The sequence below is a fragment of the Gracilinanus agilis genome, chromosome 6, assembly GCF_016433145.1.
Source record: "Gracilinanus agilis isolate LMUSP501 chromosome 6, AgileGrace, whole genome shotgun sequence".
NCBI classification, from domain to species: Eukaryota; Metazoa; Chordata; class Mammalia; order Didelphimorphia; family Didelphidae; genus Gracilinanus; species Gracilinanus agilis.
The window spans coordinates 249,303,939-249,326,863 of record NC_058135.1 but is presented as its reverse complement, the minus strand read 5'-3'; the positions used below and the strand labels follow the sequence as shown (position 1 = coordinate 249,326,863).

The 22,925-nt window shown below is 36.0% G+C and overlaps 1 protein-coding gene across 1 annotated transcript in view; it reads right to left on the bottom strand.

Moving 5' to 3' along the window:
• The window catches only part of ANO3 (anoctamin 3), a 575,082-nt gene extending 568,925 nt beyond the window's left edge, over positions 1–6,157 (bottom strand). Inside the window, exon 1 of the mRNA XM_044681841.1 lies at positions 6,013–6,157. Within this exon, the coding sequence (XP_044537776.1) occupies positions 6,013–6,157 (145 nt within the window). The remainder of the gene's footprint in view (positions 1–6,012) is intronic.
• Between the last annotated feature and the right edge of the window lie 16,768 nt (positions 6,158–22,925).

The window sequence follows — 22,925 nt, the reverse complement described above, 5'->3', positions numbered from 1 at the left end:
TTGGAAGAACTCAAAAAAATTTTCAAAAAACAAGAGAAGTTGAAGAAAATTGGGAAAATTACTTAAAAAAGTAAAATAGATGAGCTAGAAATAGAGGCACATGAACTAAAACAAGAAAATAGTGATTTAAAAGCCAGAATTGACCAGCTTGAAAATAAGGCAAAGAAAGTAAAAGATAAAAACAATGACCTACAAAGAAAAATAGATCAAAAGGTAAAGGAAGATCAAAAAGTCAGGGATGAAATTCAGTCCTTAATCTACATAATCTACAATTTTTCTTGATTCCCCACAAATCTAAATGACTCAAATATTTCTGGAGTAAATGGGAATAAAGAGCCCTTTTATAATAAATACACAATATAGGTTCCTTCTGTTGGTTTTTCCTGTCTATACTTTATTGGTACAGAATTGAATTCATGCTGTCCCTTCATTAGACATGAGAGTAGATACTATGTTCTGCTTTTCTTTTATCTCCAGCACAATGTCTGACTTATAGGAGACACAATAAATATCTGTTGACTGGCTCAATATTCTCCAGCTCAACAGAATAATCAATGAAGAACTCATCTCAAGTGAATCCCTTGTGAAAAATTTGGGGAAGACTTGAACAAGAGGTGCACAAAATGGTCAGGTGTGAATAGATTCTGCTCTTCTTATAGATGGATTGTGACCTTCATTGTAAGTGGGAAAGATGTGATCATAGATTTATTTGAATATTCAAAAGCATCCTTAAATGGGATATTCCCTCCTCTTCACATTACCAGATCATAATCCCTATGTATCTAGCCATGCTTTTGTGTGTAATCCTCTAAATTTAGTTAAGTGATTGTCCAAGGATGCTAGGTGTCTTACTCACTTTCCTCTAACCCTGTGAAAGTACAAGCTTATCAATTAGGCTATTTACCTGCCATCTACCTCTTTCAAAACCTTGTTTTCCTATCATACATTTCTCTGATGACATCCATTTTCCTCTCCTGATCTTCAAAGATTCCCATTTGAAATCTGTGGCAACTTGTACACATCTATGATGAAATTCTCCACTGACTTTTATGTGATATTTTTAAAGAGATTATAATGTTTCAATTTAATTAAATGTGCCATTAAAGATTAAATTCAAATAATCAGGGAACCCACATCATTCCTTTAAGTGTTTTATGTACAGTGATGCTCATTTTCAATTCTTCAGAGGCTCTTACATTCTATATCTCAGAGGAGTAACATATTATCAGCAGAATACTGGCATTTAAAAGGTCAAGAACAGACATGGGATACAGATAAAAACAAAATAGCCTCCTCCCTCAAAGGAGATTATGTTATATCAGGAATATATGGTAGATACACAAATAAGAATTATACAAGGAAAATTGAAGTAGAGAGAATGAACAACTTGAAGTCAGAGAAGAATTATTAATCAAGGAGGGCTTCCCTAAGAAGGTAGTATCTTGGGGGATAGCAAGCCTCCTGAGGAATAGAGGTAGAGATGTAGTGTTTTCTAAGTACTAGAAACAAGGTTGTAAATGCATAAAAGTGAGAGATATTTGGGAAATAGCTAGTAAGTAGTACAGTACATACACCTATAATATAGAATTGATGAAGGAAAGTAAGAATTCTCACTATCATATTAATCATAGTTAACATTTATAGATCTATATGTATCTATAACTTTTATATAAAGTTTCATAGTATATATTATATATAAAATACAATATATATAAAATAAAAATATGTATATAAAATAAATAAAATATATAGATCTATCTATCTATCTATAACTATCTCTATACACACACACACACATATATATAATACATATACATACTGAGAGAGAAAGAATAAAGACTTTCATGATTTACAAAGTACTTTGCAATTAGTCTCTTATTTTATCTTCACAGTAGCCTTAGGATTTAGGTGCTCTGATTAGCCCCATTCTATAGATAATTAAACTGAGACAGAATAAAATTAAATGACTTTTCTAGCTTCACCCAGCTAGGGAGTAAATGAGACTATACTTGAACTCAGGAATTCTTTGCTCCAAGTCCATTGCTCTATTCACTTTTATTAGTTGTTAATAGTATGAAATGAAACACTGAAGATATGTAGGGATCCTACTGAATAAAGCTTTAACTTCTAGGCTAAGGAGATTACCTTATTTTGTTATAATTATCTTCTAATAATTATTATATACCTAGGTTATCACTGTAGATTGAGTAGGGAAACCTCCCTTAGAGTTATAGAACCTGGGTTTGATACTCAGGTCTTTTATTTTCTACCTGCTTGGCTTTGAGCAAGGTAGTCAAGTCAGTCAGTCAATAATCACTGATTAACTGTATGCATGTGGCAGGTTTTTCACTAAGCTTTAGAGAGAAAGAAGAGGTACTAGGGAAAAAATTTGGGGGGACACTCATGATCACTGGACATGTTCTGATTTCAATAATTTAGGAGAATGTGATAGTGTCAAAGAGTAAAGAGAAATTAAGAAGGATGAGGCGGAGGGAAGCTGGGTGGCTCAATGGATTGAGAGCCAGGCCTAGAGACGGGAAGTCCTGGGTTCAAATATGGCAATGTGACCTTGGACAGGTCACCTAACCCCCATTGCCTAGCTCTTATCACTCTTCTGCCTTGGAAGAAATACACAATATTGATTCTAAAATGGAAGGTAAGGGTTTAAAACAAAGAAGAATGATGAGGTTTGGGGAAAGAAAATTAGATTTGGAAATTAAGATGTCATTGACAATTTTACAGAGAGTAGTTTCGGTTGAAGGGTGAAGTCTAGATAGGAAGAGGAGGAGATGTAACTAATTGGAGAGTAACTAAAAGGATGATATGATAGAGAAAAGGATTTTTTTGTTTTAAGGATGAGGATTAGAAGCTAGGTTTGATGGTAACAGGAAAGGAGCCAAAAAACAGGAATAGATGAAAGATAATAGAAGGAGTATAGATTATAGGGGCAATTCGCTGAAGAAGATGGAATAGGATCTGATTGTGAGTAAAAGGATTTGCCTTGGAAAAGAGGAAGATTTCTTCCTTTGAGACTGGGGTGAAGGAAAATATTGTAGGGGAAGAGGTATGGATTATGGGAGAGGAGGAGGCAAAGCTTCCATTTTTTTAATTAAATATCATATCTGGTCCTTAGCTGAGAAGATAGAGTGAGAGGGTGCCTTGGGAAGCTTTAGGAGGAATAAAAAAATAGATTTAGAATAGCCATTTTGGTTAATGAGATAGTCAAACATTTAGGAAGGTGAGGACTGAGTTGACATAATATAACATAAATTTGTAAAGGACCAAATGAGCATGGCTTTTGTGGGGTATTGCTCCTCCATTCAGCAACAAGTCAATACAAGGGAAGTGGATATAAATTTATTTTGAATAATGCAAGGCTGTGATTTAGGAAAATGTGATGGACAAGAAAATAAGGCATTTGATAGAGTTGAGTTGAACTGATTTACCAAAAGTGTCAGGAGAGAGAAGGAAAGAGAGTATGACCAGTTCAAGAATGATGGCATGAGGAAGAACTGTGGAATGTAAGGATTGGAGGTTTTAGTGAGATTAAAAAGCAAAGTAAGGGTCAGTAATTCAGAGTGAGCAAAGAAAAAAAATCAGATACTGGAATTTCAGACTTAATGAACATGGAAGTGGAATCCTAGAGAGTGATACTAGTGTCAAGGCTATAACCTGTGTGTATAAGAGAACTGCAGTAGAGGAGGAAGTGGTCATGGAAATATCGAGGAGTAAAGAAATAGGAAGTTATGCTATTTGAGAGAATACGAATATAAATGAAATCTCTTAACAGGAGCCCAGAATAAAGGGTAGAGAGAAAGACTGTGATGCAGTCACTGAACTCACTGGATCTCCATTGGGTGACTAATTTGAATAATATAGTTTGAACTTCACTGAAAAAGACTCATTGTGAAAGGGGTAAAAGTAGAGTCAGTTACAAATTTTCAGTTCCATATCTCTAGTGTAAACAAAATTAAAATGGCACAGAGCTCTTATCTTTCATTATTTCTATTTCTGAAGTAACACAGTGCTTTGCAATTCAGTCTGACCCAATCATTTATAAGTGATGGAACTGATGGAACTCTGGGCTTGGAATCATAAAGATTTCAGATTTACCCTGATTCTTACTATGTGATCATGGATGAGTCACTTAAATTTCTCTGCCTCAGTTTTCTCAAGTATAAAATGGAGTCAGTATCATCACCCCATCTTACAGATTGTCAGAAAACTCAAATGAGATAAAATCAACAAAAGCAATTAGCACAACCCTGACTCATAAAATTAAGTGATTAAGAAATGCCAGTTCCCTTTTCTCCCCACCCCACCACTCCTTTCCCTTTAAGGTAAATTCAAAATGTATAAAGTAAAAATAAAAAAAATATTCTCCAAAGGAGATTCTACTTATTTTTTAATTTGATTTCAGTACAAACTATACTGTACTCATTCTGTGCCAGAGAGTTTGAATCTAAAAAAAATCAGTAATTTGGGGGCAATCATACATATAAAGACAGGTTGGCATAGTAATAATTGCTTGAGTCAGAGTAAAGAAGATTTGAATTTAAGTACCATCTCTGACACACTCTAATTATGAAATCTTGACCAAATCACTTAATGTCTCAGAGACCCAGGGTAATTCTTCTAAACTAAAAAGTTATAGATACTTTAGTGATTCAAATTTGTAGGAAGATTTTTCACCTCGAGTTCCCTTTGGAAATGAAAATGGACATCTTGAACCTGAGCAGTCATCCCTCATTCCCCCCCCCCCACCTAGTGCACATGAGTACCTCAGATTATGTGTAGATATTTAACTTTTTAGAGTAAACAAGGTATAATGTATACATCACACGAGATTAAGTTATCACATATATCAAAACATACGACACACAATTCATGTGGAGAGGATATTTAGCATTAATTAATGGATAAGTTTTGCCACACACCAAAAAAAAATCTTAGGAAATAATAGACTAGGAGCTGGATAAAAGGTATAATTTTTTTCTATGTCTTTTTCATTCATGTATGATCCAACTCTTGGTACCATTCACAGCAACAATGGCTTTGCCATCTGAAGACATTTACACAATAACCAAGTGATTCTGATAAGCAGAGATATCTCTCTTCAATGGAATTAAAACTTTCCTCCTGGTAGACAGGCAGCTTTATCAATTTAGTTCAGCTGGATTTTCCCTCAAAGCCTAAATCCTGGTCATTCTAGCAAATCACTTAATTGTTCATCAGACAGATCCCTAGTTGCAAATAAAACTCCTAAATTTCTCCATGAATGAGAAACATGAGATTATTTTTACCTTTGTAAAAGAAAAAAAAGGAAAAAAAGACAAAAGGAAAGCAAAGCATTGGCTGATTTCTGAAAACTTAACCCCCTACTCTCTTCAGCTAATCAACACATGTAGGTTGGATGAAATTTAATTTGTATTTTCAGTCTGTTCGTTTCATCTGAAAAGGTAACATCTAATTTAATTGAAGAAATAACCCCACCTTCAAGACAACTTTAGGCTAAGAACACAACAAAGCTTTTATTTATTTATTTTTAATGTTTGGGCTTTATACTTAAGAGACCCTGAAATAAATCAATTGAATGAAAGATATCAAGATATTGTCTCTGTGATCCATACTAGTAGGGATTACTGACTGTCTTAAATTATTCCCCAACCCCTTGAAAAAATATTCCTGGACCAGATTTGTCCAGAACAACCTTTTTACTGTTACTGCTCCCTGGGAAGTTTACTTTCCTAGCAAATGACTTTGTAAATGCACATGCACAAACATACCAAACTTCTGCTCTAGTAATTTTTTTCTTTTGCAGCGTTATTTGTAAACTTAAGGGAAAATAAACAGCTAATAAATAAAATTTGTGATCTGCCTTAACACCACAGATTAGACTGCTCTAAGTCATTTTCTCCACATTCAGAATCATCAGGTAGGTGAGCAAGGCAGCAGGTCCTGGAGAGAGAGAGAGAGAGAGAGGATAAACAAGTCCCATCAGTGAAAGCTTACCAGTGGACACAGAGGTGGACAGCTGGCTTTCCAGTTGGCTGCAATCAACAAGCAGTTCAGCAAAGCTGACACATTGGTGGGAGGTGAGCTCCTGTTGAAAGTCCTCAGGAGAAAGAAGACCTAGCTCAGCTTTCCCAGCCAACATCGGAAAATGTCAGAGGGAATGATGGAAACTAAGTCTAAGACTAGGTTGAGAGAGACAGGAAGACCAAAGCCACAGTCTTCAAAGCAGCAACGTCTTTGGGCATCCTAGGAGGGGTTGAGCAGTTCTTTATCCACTTGAGAAAAGACAAAATCAAACCTGCAAGGCTCTCTTTTTTCCCAGGAAGTAGGAGGCATGGAGTCATGTTTCTCAACTCTTAACTCTTCTACCAGGCTTTAGAGGATCTTGGATTTTTCCTTTATGATTTACAGCTGCTGGCTGCCTCTGTGTGGAAGGGCAGCTTTTGCCTAGGACTCTTGTGGGAATTCAATAGGCTAAGCAGAGGCATAGGGAACTCTGCAGAGAATAGGCTCTTAATAACTTTGGTAAGAGTAGCCCTAATCTCATTCATTTTTCTGTATACAATGGATCAGCTGGATGGGGGTAAGCAATGCCAGGGAATGCATTCCATCCCACAGTTCATCAGAAAGGGAAATAGTTTTTGTAATGGGATCTATGCCAAAAGTACAAATTCTGGGTCACAACCCTCAGACCCCGTGCAAATCCTGGGGTTTGGAGGAAGAACACAGTAACCACATCGCTGCCAAAGTCATTCTTTGGCATCCTGAAAAAATCAGACATCTCTAAGGTACATGGGTCATTGGATTTCTCCAACATAAACAGTATCTTCTTTTAAAAAAATGTTTTATATCTTATATAGTTTATAGAACTTTGAATGTTTTACATGAGTTGTTTTATTTAACTCTCCCAAAGTTGTGATGAAGTAATAAATAAGATACTTTAATTGGCCTTTGCAAACTTTTCTTTCTTTCTTAGGGATGAGTGGTGGGTGTGTGGAGGCTAGAAGGAGAAGACAGACCTGCAGTCTAATCCGTATGAAGATAAATACCTCTGCTAATGCAAATGAGCTTTTGCTATTAACTTTATGGTCCTAGGGCAGTGATGGGGAACCTATGGCACTCGGGCCAAAAATGGAACACAGAGCTCTCTTTGTGGGCACTTGACCACCCTCTTCACATCCCCAGAGTTCATTACTAGAAAGGCAGAGAGACTCTTTCCACTATGTCTGATGACATTTTTTCACATCACCTTCCCCTCTGCTCAGCAGCCCAGTGTAGGGTAAGGTGGGAGGGGAGTGGCACGGCACTTGGACCAGGGTTTGATTTACCATCTAAAAGGTTTACCATCACTGTCCTAGTGAATTGTTTGGAGACATATAGAGATTAAGTGATTTGGTCCCAGGCAGAAGAGGCAGGTTTTCCTGACTTCTAGGTCCAATCCCTATATACTGTGCTATGATGGCTCTCTTGCCAAATCTTAAATGCCACATAAATGTGAACTATTATCCCCATTTTATAGACAAGGAAAACTGAGGTTCAGATGTGTTAAGTGGCTCACTCAGGATCACAAAGCTGATGAATATGAAGGATGGGTTTTGACCATAGATCTTTCTGTCTCCAAGTATAGCACACTATTATACAAACTGTCTCTTTTTTATTTTTTTAAACCCTTGCCTTCCATCTTAAGATCATCGGTGTATTGGCTCAAAGGCAGAAGAGTGGTAAGGGCTAGGCAATGTGAGTTAAGTGACTTGCCCAGGGTCATAGAGCTAGGAAGCATCTGAGGCTAGATTTAAACCCAGGTCTTTCTGTCTCTTGTCCTGGCTCTCCATCCACTGAGCCACCCAGCTGCCCCCAAAACTGTCTCTTAATAAAGGCAAGAGCTTAGTAGGGTGAGAAGAGCATACTATCTAATTGATGATCTATGTTTTATTTTGTTTTTTTAATTATTGTTATCATTATTTATTATCAATTATTATATGTGATGTAATAATTATTAATAATTAATTAACTATTATATAAATTTGTTTTTTAGAATATCAGGACAAGATCTGTGATTTTTTGAAGTAGAAGGATTTCACAGGTGAAAGTACATAATTCCTAGTGAGGAAACTTTCTAACCATGGAATATAATTCCTTTTCTAAAATTTAAATTTTTTTTTACCTGGAGGCAAAGAATGAGAATGACAAGAAAATAATTTACTGAATATAATCCTGTGTGCTGTGCACTGTGCTAAGCAATGAGAAAATACCTACAAGTCAGCAATGCAGCTTTAGCTGTTTACATTCAAAGAGGCATGGCAAAAGACAATGTAGAAAAGAAAGTCATAAAGTGTAGAGAGGGGGATATGAGTCAGTACCAGTAGCTGGTCTTGTTACTGGTCCAGAAGTGACCTATAGCCCTGGGTTTGATTATGATGGACAAAATCTGGGGACAGCTGGGTAGCTCAGTGGATTGAGAACCAGGACAAGAGATAAGAGGTCCTGGGTTCAAATCTGGCCTCAGACACTTCCCAGCTGTGTGACCCTGGGCAAGTCACTTGACCCCCATTGTCTACCCTTACCACTCTTCTACCTCGGAACCAATACACAGTATTGATTCTAAAACACAAAGTAAGTGTTTAAAAAAAAAGATTGGCAAAATCTCACTTAGCACTGACCATGGTCCCAAGGAAAGAATCACATTACGAGGGTCATATACAGTCATTATTAGTGAGAGGCAGAACTTATACTTTTTCTTAACAGTAAGACCACCCCTTCAATCACAACACTGTCTTGTTTCTCCTGGTAATTAAATAAGAAATAGGAAGCAACACTTCAGCTTTCATCATGCTATTTAGGTCCTGAATTATTAAAGTCTAGAGTAGTGTCCTCTGGTGATCGTGGGAAATGACAAATTATTTTATTTTATTTTTATTAGAATTGTTTTTTATTAGAAAGTGTACCTCTGACTTTTCATTAGACTTAGTCATTGCAAAAGGAGAGAATGTTGATTTCTCTTCATTCCCAGCACCTGTATCTAGGTCAAAAGACTCGGAAAGGAAATGATTGCCACCACGAACACAGGGGAGCCTCAAATTATGACAAACCAAGGGGTGCTTTTTAAGCCAGCCCACCCAGCCACATGAGGCTCCTGAAGACAGACCAACTGAGTCTTTGACAAGAGAAAGTAAGGTGGCTTTGTTCCAACTCTTAATTACCTGACAATTTGATTGGACAAGTTATTTTTCATCTGGAATGCCCAGGGAAGAGAAAGAAGAAGACAACATTGCAAATTGCTCCTTAGACATCCACACATATGTTTATCATTGTTGCCTTCAAGAGAGGCAGGTGTTCATACCTTGCTTAGAATATCTCTGTTATTCTCCATTTAGTAGTAGTGTATGTTCTTTTTAATAATAAATATTTTCTAGATTACATGTCAATATAACTTTAATCTTGATTTCCTGATTTTAATCCATATTTCCCTCTTTCCCATCCTTATTCACTTCCTAAAAAGGCAGATAATATGATATAGATTACAAATAATAATAAATATTTACATGTTCATCATGTTGTGAAAGAAGACATGTATTGTTTATACTATAGAAAAATTCATAGAGGAAACAAAATAAAGAATAGTACATTTCAATTTGCAACTGGTCTCTTGTTCCTTCTGTGGTGGTAGATATACTTTTCTTTTTCTCATGAGTCTTTTGGTCTTGTTTTGGATCCTTCCTTATTAATAATAAGTTATAATGTTAATTAATAAGTTAATAATAAGTTGTCATTTATAGTTGGTTATCAAATATTATTGTTGTTACTCTGTTCAACATTTGTCTGGTTTTGCTCACTTCACTTTTTATCAATTCTTTTAAATATTTCTACGGTTTTTTTGGGTTTTTATTGGTCATCTTGTTTGTAATTTCAGTTGGCACAATAATATTCCATTATAAACATACCACGACTTCTTCAGCCATTCCTCAATGGAGGGAATCCCTTCAGTTTCCAGTTCTTTGCCACCATAAAAAAGCAGTTATGAATATTTTTGTAGAGGTGGGTTCTTTTCTTCTTCCTTTAATCTCTTTGGGATATAGACCAAGGAGTGCTATTCCTTGGTCAAAGGGTGTGCACAATTTGAGGAGCCTTTGGTCATGTTTCCAGATTGCTTTCTAGAATGGTTGTATGCAGAAAGATGCTCCCCCAAAAGTGTATTAGTTTCCCAATTAGTGTGTTCTTCACCACAGACTTACTGACCTACAGTCCCTTGCAGTTAGGTTGTAAATATCCAGTATAAACAATGGTCCCGTAAAATTGGCTATTTTATGCCTCATGCACTCTATCTCACCTCCCATCTCCAGAGGAATTACAGAACCAAAAACAAGTCCTAGTTTAGAATCTTTGTAGGCAAAAAGGTTTCAATGTAAAGCCTACTTCCAGGCAGTTAGAACTGATTAGTTCTGGTATAAAGGTGATTTTCTGATAGATATACGTCTATCATCCTCTGCCCCACCACCCCCATCCTTTTTATTGTTGTTTTGTCATTAGTCTTGACCACATTTAGGAATTTCTTGGCAAAGATACTGGAGTGGTTTGCCATTTCCTCCTCCAATTCATTTTTTATTCTTTTTTTTTTTAAGAAAAATATTCCATGGTTACATGATTCATGTTCTTTATCTCCCCCCAAGAAAACTCCCCCACCTGTAGCTGACATGCATTTCCACTGGGTTTTACATGTGTCAGTGATCAAGACCTATTTCCATATTATTGATATTTGCACTGGGGTGGTTGCTTAGAGTCTATAACCCAAATCATATCTCCATCATCCCATATGTTCAAGTAGTTGTTTTTCTTCTGTGTTTCCCACATTTCTTCCTCTGAATTTGGATAGGGTTCTTTTTCATAAGTCCCTCAGAATTGTCCCAGATCATTACATTGCTGCTAGTACAGAGGTCCATTACATTTGATTTTACCACAGTGTATCAGTCTCTGTGTATAATGTTCTCCTGGTTCTGCTCCTTTCACTCTACATCAATTCCTGGAGGAAACACTTCCTCTTGGCTTTCTTCTTTCCTTCTTTATTAGATTGACCAGTACTTTGTCAATTTTATTTATTTTTTCAGAGTACCAGCTTCTAGTCTTATTTATTAATTCAATAGTTCTTTTACTTTTGATTTTATTAATTTCTCCTTTCATTTTTATGATCTCTAATGTAGTTTTCATCTGGGGATTTTTAATTTGTTCACTTTCTAATTTTTTGATTTGCATGCCCATTTCATTGATCTTTGCCCTCCCTGATTTTATATTTTTATTTTATATATTATATATTATATTTATATATTAAATATGTGATTTAATAATTGTTAATATATGTCCTAAAGGATATAAATTGCCCCGAGTACTGCTTTGGCTGCATCCCACATAGTTTGGTAGGATGTCTCATCATTGTCATTCTCTTCAATGAAATTATTAATTGTTTCTATGATTTGTTCTTTAGCTAACTGATTTTGGAGAATAAAATTATTTAATTTCCACTTAATTTTTGATTTGCCTACCCATGTACCCTTACAAATTATTATTTTTATTGCATTTATTATTTCTGCTCTTTAGCATTTGTTTGCCATGTTTCTATGCCCTAGTACATGGTCAATCTTTGTGAATGTACCATGTGAATCTGAAAGGAAAGTTTATTCCTTTTTGTCTCTTTTTAGTTTTCTCCACATATCTATTAACTAATTTTTCTAGGATTTCATTCACCTCTCTTACCTCTTTCTTATTAATTTTTTGGTTTGATTTATCTAGATCTGATAGGGAAAGGTTTAGGTCTCCTACTACTATAGCTTTACTATCTATTTCATCCTTGAACTCCACTAGTTTTCCTTTAAAATTTGGATGCTATACCATTTGGTGCATACATGTTGAGTACTGATATTTCTTCATTGTCTATACTGCATTTTATCAGGATATAATTATCTTCCCTATCTCTTTTAACCAGATCTATTTTTACTTTGGCTTTATCAGATATCATGATTGCAGTTCCTGCCTTCTTTTTTTCAGTTGAAACCCAATAGATTTTGCTCTAGCCTTTGGTTTTTAATCTATGTATGTCTACCTGCCTCATGTGTGTTTCTTGTAGACAACATATGGTAGGATTTTGGTTTCTAATCCACTCTGCTATTTGCTTCCATTTTATGGGTGATTTCATCCTATTCACATTCAGAGTTATGATTATTAACTGTGCATTCCCAGACATTTTGATTCCCTCTCCTTGTCTTGTATTTTCTTTTTTTATTATTTCCTTCCACACCAGTGTTTTGTTTTTAATCAGTCCCCCTAGTCCCTTCCTTTATTTTACTTACCTTTCTCCACCCTCCCTTCTTATTCCCCTCTTATTTTTCTTAATGGTCTTTTTAAGCTACTACCAACTCTCTCCCTCCCTAGAATTGCTTCCCTCCTCACCAGTCTGTTTGTTACCCTTTTACTTCTTTGTAGGGCATGAATCAGTTCTCTGCCCCACTGGATCTGATTATTCTTCCCTCCTTGGGTTTATTTCAATGCATGTAAGAATAAAGTGTTTCCTTTCTCCAACCTTCTAACCCTTCCAGTGTATGACCTTCTCCCCTGCTCCCACCATGGTCTTCTTTATGGAATGTAAATTTTGGTACATTTTGTCTCTTTTCCCATTTCTCATAATATTATCCTCTTTTTTAATCTCTAGTTTTATACATATTTATGTATACATATATATCTTGAAATTTCACGCTAAACAGTTTGTCACTGTTCCCTCTAAGTATGCTTTTTCTAGCTACCCTGATAATAATAACAATTTTTAAAAGTTACCAGTATCATGTTTTCTTATAGGGATACAAATCATTTTAACTTATTAGGTTCCTTAATTTTTTTCCCCTCTCTTAATTACCTTTCAATGATTCTCTTGAGGTCTGTGTTTGGACATCAAATTCTCTGTTTAAGTCCGGGTTTTTTCTTTATGAATACTTGGAAGTCTTCAATTTTATTAAACAACCATACTTTCCCCTGTAATAATATAGTAATTTTTGCTGGATAGTTGATTCTCGACTGTAGACCCATTTCCCTTGCTTTCTGGATTGTTATATTCCATGCCTTCCAGTTCTTCAATGTAGATGCAACCAGATCCTGTGTTATCCTAACTGTGGTTCCCTAGTATCTAAATGACTTCTTCTTAGCAGTTTGTAATATTTTTTCTTTGGTCTGATAGTTCTTGAATTTGACTAAAATATTCCTGGGAGTTGTCAGTTGTGGATTAAATGTAGCCAATTATCTGTGGATTCTTTCAATCTCCACTTTTCCCTCTTGTTTGAGGATGTCAGGGCAATTTTCTTGTATAATTTCCTATAGGATGATGTCCAGGTTGTTTTTTGTTTGTTTGTTTGTTTGTTTTGTTTTTTGTCATGATGTTCCAATAGCCCAATAATTCTTAAATTGTCTCTCTGTGATCTTTTTTCCAGATCTGAGGTTTTGGCAATGAGGTGTTTCATATTTTCCTCAAATTTTTCATTCTTTTGATTTTTTTTATATATTCTTGCTGCCTTGTAAAGTCATTTGCTTCTAGTTGTTGGATTCTAATTTTTAAAGACTGAATTTCATCCCTGGCTTTTTGGTCATCCTTTTCCTTCTGGTTTTCTTTGTAAGTTATTTTTCACCTTCTTCACCTTGTTTTCAAGTCAGTTTTGTCTTTCAAGACACTATTTTCTTATTTTGCTCCATGTATTTCCTTTTTTCTAATTGTCTTCCGCCTCTCTTGATTGTTTTTTGAGTTCTTGAGTTAATTGAATTTTGAGTTCTTCCAAAGCCTGTGTCCAATTTGCTGGAGTTTCTGTATTTGTGCTGGGTGTTCCCTAGTCTTCCTTTGATCCATTTGCTTTTTGTTCATTTCTTGGATAGAAGCTGTTGAATGTAATTTCTTTCTTTCTTTTTCTGTTGTTTACTTATATTTTATCCTTCTTTCCTCCTGCAATTGACTGTAATCTTGGTCCTCTGATTATTTGTGTGATCACAAATCACCACAGGTTTGGGCTACTCAGTCCTGGAAGGGCTTCTTCTCTGTTCTATTGACTCACTAGATTAGTGGGGCCTGATGCCAGATCTTCTGCAGCTGGTAGTAAAAGCTAAAGATGTGATTTCAGCTACTTTCACTGCAATCTAAGGGGTAGGGATGTTGGGACTTCCCTGCACTCTGATTACTTTTTTTTCTGTGGTATTGATAAGATTAAGCCAGTGTGGAGTTGATTTGCAGAGTTCGATGTGCCCTAAGGCCAAAACCTGGAGAAAGGGGGTGGGGTGCTATGCAAGATGCCACCCTTTCTGTGCTTCTACTCCAGCTGTCTCCCTTGTCTATAATCAAATCCTTGAGTCTGGCACAGCTGTGCCAGTAAGACACTCCCTCTAGACTAGTGCCCTTGCCAGCTCAGAGATTCCAGGATTTTCTGGAGTCTTGACAGATTAGGTGTGGGAGGGAACCTGGGATCTCTCTTTCCCCCTTCCCCTTAGATCCCAACAGTTTAAGAATTCAGGCTTTTTTTTTCAGCATACCTTTTAAGTTGGGATTAGCAGGAGGATACCCCAGCTCTGTTCTGTTGTCAGATTTGGTTTTCTGTCCCCTCCAGGCCCTTTGTCCTTGATTGGTGTTGAAGGGTTTACAGAGGTCTGGAACCTTGCTGCTTCTAAGCCACCATCTTCCCAGAATTCTTTAGTTTCTCCTCCAATTCATTTTACAGATAAGGAAACTGAGATAAACAGATTTAAACAATTTGCCTAGAGTTATACATAGCTTTCAAGTGTCTGAGGCCAGATTCAAACTCATGAAGATGAGTCTTCCTGACTCCAGGCCTAGCACTCTAAGCATTGCACCTACTAGCTGCACTAGTCTATGATTATCTTTTGTACATTACTCATCAGAAGCATCCTCTCTCCCAATAACTGGACCTGCCATTGAGAAACTTAAATGTACAATTGGAAGAAACAGAATAAGGCAGAATGGGGGAAAGGGAGATAATTGGGCACCTGAAGGTAGTTTTGAAAATTGTTCTTTTTTTAGTTTAAAATGAAACCATTCCCTCTGTGTAATTATATGTCTACCAGAGGCTTTGAACATTAGCTGTAATGCATATACCTGTGGCTTCCTTTAGATTGAAGAAATTGGGCATGTTTAGCCTGAAGGAGAGAAAACTCAGGTGGGACTGGTTGTCCTCCAATATCTGAAGGGCTGTCACATGAAAGATGAATTGTATTTGTTCTGTTTGGTCCCAGAGGGCAGAACCAGAAGCAATAGTTAGAAGTCTCCTGAAAGCAAATTTCAGATTGATATGAGGGGGAAAAATCCCTAACAATTGAATGTGTCCAAAAAGGAGGATCAGTTGAGGGAAGAGATATTTCGCCTTTCTTCCCCTCACCCCTTTAAAGTCTTCAATCAGAGACAGGAAACCAATTGTTTTCCCAGGCATTTCTTGTGAGGATTGACCTAGGTGGCTATTGACATTTTTCAAATTTGCTGTTATTCTGTGATTTTATGACTTTACAAAAATAAATCTCCCTGACAAAAAAGTAGAATTTTATGACATTAAAATATGTGCATCTCAGCTGTCTTTCCAGTCCAGGTTTTCATCAAATATTGCCTTCCTGAGCATATCCATTTAATGACTTCTAGTCATTTCAAATTCAACCTGTCTTTAAAATAGTACTCATTATTTTCTTCCAGAAGCCCATTCCTCTTCTTTATTTCCCAGTCTCTGTCAAGTTACTACCCTCTTTTCCAACAGCCAGGTTCAAAACATCAGTGTCATTGTCAACTTTTCAATCTACCTCATTCACTATTTCGAATTAGCTGCCCAGTCGTATCAACTCCACCTGTATAACATCCACTGAGGTTTGTCCAATCTATCTTTTACAAATCTTCTTTTTGTTCATGGATGCTTGTATGTTGTTGCTCCCCATTAGACTGTGAGCTCTTTGAGAACAAGGATATTTTGCTCTTGTTTGGGCATTTCATTGCCTGGTACTTAGGAGAATACCTGACACCTAGAAAGTACTTAATAAATATTTGCTTATTTGACTTTACTTGACTTTTATTAATGACCTGTTCTCCTCTAAGATAGGCAATCAATATTCTAGTTCAGGCTTTCATAACTTGTCACAATGATCTCTCTCCAGTTTCTCTACTGTGTAATTCATCCCATGCAAAGCTGCCAAAGTGATATCACAAATATACCATTAGTGCATACTAGTTGTGAACTTGAAAGCAGGGGGAACATCCTCATTTTATAGATGAAGAAACTGAGGCAGAGAACTGTTAAGTATTGACCAGGGTAATTTAGCTAATAAATCTCTGAGGCAAGATTTAAACTCATGTCTTCCTGACTCTAGATATAGTACGCTGTCTATTGTGCCAACTAGCTAAAGAAAATAGTAATTATAAACATAAATATACAGAATATCAATAAAATACATACAAATGAATGCAATGTAGTTTGGGGAATAAATGAATATTAGCTAGGAAGATCAGGAAAAGCTTCGCTGAAAGGTGAAAATTGAGCTGTCATGAATGAAAACAAGGACTCAAAGAGGGGATACATTTTTTCAAAGGCAAGTGAATAGTAGATGGAATATCATTTGTCAAGAACAAGAAGGCCAGTATGACTGAACCACAGTATACAAGACTGGAAATAAAATGTAAGTAGCAAATAAGTTAATAGATGTAAAGCATTTAGTGTAGTGTCTGAGATCATGGAGTACTTAATAAATGTTTGTTCCCTCCTTCTTTCCCTCCCTAGTCCTTCAATCATTAGTGCCTTCCCTCCCAAACTACTTTATATTAAGCTACCTTTAATATATTTATTAATTTTCTAACCACATTTGTATTTATTAATTTGATAAATTTAAATTTATTCATTATATATTTATTAATTTTACATTCATATTTAATTTATTACCTATATATTTATGCTATTTATATCTGAATATACATTATTCTCCCCCCATCAGAATGTAAACTAATTCTGAGTATATATTGTTTCTTTCTTGGTACCTATATCTGTAGTACCCAGCATAGAGTCTGGTGCTTTATAAGTGATTAACAAATACTTGTTTATTGATTGATTGATTGATTCTGTCAAGTCTTCATCTTGTTGCCAAATCTTCCTGGTTGAATTATTAAAATAGCCCCATAATAGGGGTCCTTTTTAAAAGTCTCTCCCTTTTATCTATCTTAAAGCACAAGTCTGATCATATCACCCCCTTGCTCAGTAAACTCCAATAGTTCTTCGTCACTTATGTGATAAAATATAGTATCTTTGACTTGGCAATTGGACCATTCAAAACTTGCTCTGAAATACTTTTTCCAAGACTTATACTTTAGCCACTTCAATACTTTCTGTTGTCCAGACAGATTGACTTCTTTGTTGCTGCTAACACATGGCATCCTGGTTCCTATCTCCTTATTCCTCCACAAGTTTGCTGCCTTCTTAGCTGAGAATGTATTCTCTCTTCACCTCCAACTCTTAGAATTTTTAGTTTTCTCCAAGATTCAATTTACTTTCTAATTTTTACATCTCATCTTTCCAAGTCTCACAGCTTCTAATGCCTACCCCACAAAACACTTTGAATTTGTTATATATTTCTTGACTTTCTATGTGATATTATATATATTCATGTATCTCCCTATAGAAGGTAAGCTTCCTAAATTAGATTATGTTGCAATTTTTATGTCAAAAATATTTTGGGTTCCGGGTTAAGATGGCAGCAGAGTAAGAAGCAGGTCTTAACCTCTCCTGACCGAAACACAAAAAACTCCTCAAGGGGACATAAAAACAAGTCCAGACAAACGGAGGAACCCCACAACAGGGCACAGCATGGAAGGTACGTGGAATCGAGGCATTTCCATGCTATAAAGGGGTGAAACAGCTCTCACTAAATCACGGGCTGAGCAACCACCCCACCCCCACCCCCTCCACACACAACACCTACAGCGCCAAAGCCAGCTAAAAAGAAATAGAACAAGTTTGGGGCACCCATCAAGTCATTGGCAGCTCCATGGCCTGTTCCTGAGAGCAGCAAGATTTAGGACCCCAAAAAGCTAAAGAAAACACACAAACTCTGAGTGCGGGAGCAGAACACAGGCTCAGAGTGAAGGCGGGGGTAGAAGTAGACACAGCCACGAGCTAAAGCTCTGAAACCCTGAGTGGGGAACCAGTGCAGACGGGTATACGACTGTGGAAGCAGCACCCTGAGACTTGTAAAGAAACTTCCAACAGAGGATCAAGCAAGGGGGTCCACCAGGGGGCTTGACCTTGGAAAAAACCAGAACTCAGACCTCAGGAGCCAAAAGCCCGCAGACAGACCCTGAGCGCGAGGATAAACCTGAGAAGCTGCTGGGCTAACGATGGCTACCCAGTCTCAGGAAGTTCAGAAGAGAAAGATTAACAACAAGAAAAAGAAGTCTTTAACACTCGACAACTTTTACACAGAGAAAATCCAGACAACCGAGAAAACAGAGGAGGAGAACAAACAAGCATCCGGACCCTCCTCAAATAAGGAAAACTCCTTACAAGTTATGGAAGAGTTCAAAACTGAGATTTTGAGGAAAATAGAAGAGATGTGGCAAGAAAATAACTGTTTAAAAGGTAGAATCTTGCAAATGGAAAGTGAGGCTCAGAAACCAAATGAACTGATAAGCAAATTGAACACCAGAAATGTCCAGATTGAAAAGGAATACCAGAAGATTATGGCCGAAAACCAGAAGATCATCGCCAAAAACCAGAAGATTATAGCCAAAAACCAGAAAATTACAGCTGAAAACCAGAAGATTACAGCCGAAAATCAAAAGATCATGGCTGAAAACTGAAAGATTATAGCCGAAAATCAATCCCTAAAGGCTAGAATTGAGCAAGTAGAAGCCAATGATCTCTCAAGACAACAAGAGCAAATAAAACAAAGTCAAAAGACTGAAAAAAATAGAAGGTAACATGAAATATCTCAATGAGAGAATGACAGACCAAGAAAACCGGTCTAGAAGAGACAATTTGGAAATAATTGGTCTTCCAGAAAAACCAGAAATTAATAGAAACCTGGACTCCATACTAACAGAAATAATTCAGCAAAATTGCCCTGAAGTCCTACAACAAGAGGCCAATATAGATATTGAAAGGATTCATAGAACACCTGCGACATTTGTTCCAGAAAAGAAAACACCCAGAAATATAATTGCCAAATTCAAGAGTTTCCAAGGAAAAGAAAAAATCTTACAAGAAGCCAGAAAGAAACCATTCAAATATCAAGGAGTACCAATCGAGATCACACAGGATCTGGCAGCCTCCACGCTAAAAGATCGCAAGGCTTGGAAGACGATATTCAGAAAGGCAAGAGAGCTGGGCCAGCAACCACGGATCAACTACCCATCAAAATTGACTATATATTTCCAGGGGAAAGTATGGACATTCAACAACATTGAAGAATTCTAGTTATTTGCACAGAAAAGACCAGGGCTAAATGGAAAGTTTGATATCCAACCACAAAAATCGAGAGAAACATGAAAAGGTAAATAAGATACAGAGGGGAAAGAAAGAAAACTTATAATTTTTAAATTTGCCTTTTTAAGGGCCTCAGTGAGATCTAATTATCTGTATTCCTATGTAGAGAAATGTTATGTATAATTCTCTGTAGTGAACTCTATTCACTATTATAATATTCACTATTATAGTAATCAGAAGAATAATTCACAGGGTGAGGGTAGAACACTAAATAAGTAAAATAAATCCAGTTTAATTTGTTTGGAAAGTGTTTTGTAGTTGTTTTCATATAATTGCTCTGTATGTTTTGGTAGATAGATTCCTAAGTATTTTATATTGTCTAGGGTGATTTTAAATGGTGTTTCTCTTTCTACTTCTTGCTGCTCTAGTGTGTTGGAAATGTATAGAAATGCTGATGATTTATGTGCATTTATTTTGTATCCTGCAACTTTGCTAAAGTTGTTGATTATTTTTACAAGCTTCTTAGTTGATTCTCTAGGATTTTTTAAGTAGACCATCATATCATCTGCAAAGAGTGATAGCTTAGTCTCCTCCTTGCCTATTTTGATACCTTCAATTTCTTTTTCTTCTCTAATTGCAACTCCTAGTGTTTCTAGTACTATGTTGAATAAAAGAGGTGATAATGGGCATCCTTGTTTTACTCCTGATCTTATTGGGAAGGCTTCTAATTTATCCCCATTGCATATGATGTTTGTTGATGGTTTTAGGTATATACTGTTTATTATTTTTAGGAAAAGTCCTTCTATTCCTATACTTTTCAGTGTTTTCAATAGGAATGGATGCTGTATTTTGTCAAAGGCTTTTTCAGCATCTATTGAGATAATCATGTGATTTTTGTTTGTTAGACTGTTGATATGGTCAATTATGTGGATGGTTTTCCTAATGTTGAACCAACCTTGCATTCCTGGTATAAATCCCACCTGATCATGGTGGATGATCTTCTTAATTATTTGCTGGAGTCTCTTTGCTAGTATTCTTTTTAAGATTTTTGCATCTATGTTCATTAGGGAGATTGGTCTGTAGTTTTCTTTCTCTGTTTTTGATCTCCCTGGCTTTGGAATCAGTACCATATTTGTGTCATAAAAGGAATTTGGTAGGACTCCTTATTTGCTTATCATATCAAATAATTTGTATAGTATTGGGATTAGTTGCTCTTTGAATGTCTGATAGAATTCACTTGTGAATCCATCAGGCCCTGGCAATTTTTTTCTTAGGGAATTCTTTGATGGCTTGTTCAATTTCTTTTTCTGATATGGGATTATTTAGGTATTCTATTTCTTCTGCTGTTAATCTAGGCAGTTTATATTTTTGTAAATATTCGTCCATATCTCCTAAATTGTTATATTTATTGCCATATTGCAAAATAGTTTTTAATGATTGCCTTAATTTCCCCTTCATTAGAGGTGAGGTCTCCCTTTTCATCTCTAATACTGTAAATTTGGTTTTCTTCTTTCCTTTTTTTTATTAGATTGACCAGTACTTTGTCTATTTTACCTTTTTTTTTCAAAATACCAGCTTCTAGTCTTATTTATAAATTCAATAGTTCTTTTACTTTCGATTTTATTAATTTCTCCCTTGGTTTTTAGTATTTCTAATTTAGTTTTCTTCTGTGGATTTTTAATTTGCTCGCTTTCTAATTTTTTGTGTTGCATGCCCAATTCATTAATGTCTGCCCTCCTTAATTTGTTAATATATGCACTCAAGGATATAAATTTCCCCCTGAGTACTGCCTTGGCCGCATCCCACATAGTTTGGTAGGATGTCTCATCATTGTCATTTTCTTCAATGAAATTGTTGATTGTTTCTATGATTCCTTCTTTGACAAATTGGTTTTGAAGAATCATATTATTTAATTTCCAATTAGTTTTTGATTTTCCTGTCCAGGTGCCCTTACTAATTATTATTTTTATTGCATTGTGATCTGAGAAGGTTACATTTATCATTTCTGCTCTTTTGCATTTGTTTGCAATGATTCTATGCCCTATAACATGGTCAATCTTTGTGAATGTGTCATGTGCAGCTGAAAAGGAGGTGTATTCCTTTTTGTCCCTATTTATTTTTCTCCACATATCAACTAAATCTAATTTTTCTAGGACTTCATTCACCTCTCTTACCTCTTTCTTATTTATTTTTTGGTTTACTTTATCTAGATCTGACAGAGGAATATTTAGATCTCCCACTAGTATGGTTTTACTATCTATTTCCTTCTTGAGCTCTGCTAGTTTCTCCTTTATGAATTTGGGTGCTATGCCACTTGGTGCATACATATTGAGCAGTGTTATTTCCTCATTGTTTATACTGCCTTTAATCAGGATGTAATGACCTTCCCTGTCTTTTTTAATCATATCTACTTTTACTTTGGCTTTGTCAGAAATCATAATAGCCACTCCTGCCTTCTTTTTCTCATTTGATGCCCAAAAGATTTTGCTCAATCCCTGAACCTTAAACTTGTGTATGTCCACCTGCCTCATATGTGTTTCTTGTAGACAACATATGGTGGGATTTTGGTTTCTAATCTACTCTGCTATTTGCTTCTGTTTCATGGGCAAGTTCATCCCATTCAAATTCAAAGTTATAATCATCAGTTGTGCATTTGCTGACATTTTCGATTCTTCCCCTATTCCTACCCCCTTTTTCCTTATACTTTTTCATTTTAAACCATTGTTTTGCTATTGAGCCTCTATCCCTTGTCCACTCCCTTGATTAACTTCCCTTTCTACCCCCTTCCTTATTTTCCCCCCTCTTTTTGTTTTTAAAAGCCTTATGAATTCCCTTCCCCTTCTCCCCTCCCTTTTTTGACCTCCCCACTCCCCTACTCCCCTTGGTTTATCTCTTCTTTCTCAGAAGGGTTAGATAAGAGTTTTATGTCCCAATGGATAGTATAGCTACTCTTCCCTCTCTGGGTTGATTACTCTGAGAGTAAGGTTTGATTATTACCTCTTAATGCTCTCTTCCTCTCCTTTTTATAATAGTATTTGTCCCCTTTCCCTCCTATGCCCTCTTTGTGTGTAATAGAATATTCTATTTTCTTATTCACTCAAGTTTCTCTTGGTGTCCCCTGCTATTCACCCTCTCCTTCCCATCCCCTATGGGATTTATTTATTAAAATAAATAAATAAGATCTAAACAATTGGAAAGCCATTGATTGCTCATGGGTAGGACGAGCTAACATAATAAAAATGACAATTCTACCCAAATTAATTTACCTATTTAGCACCATACCTTTCAAGCTACCAAAAAATTCTTTACTGAATTAGAAAAAACTATAACAAATTTCATTTGGAAGAACAAAAGATCAAGAATATCAAGGGAAATAATGAAAAAAAATGTGAAGGAAGGGGGCCTAGCAGTACCAGATATTAAACTATA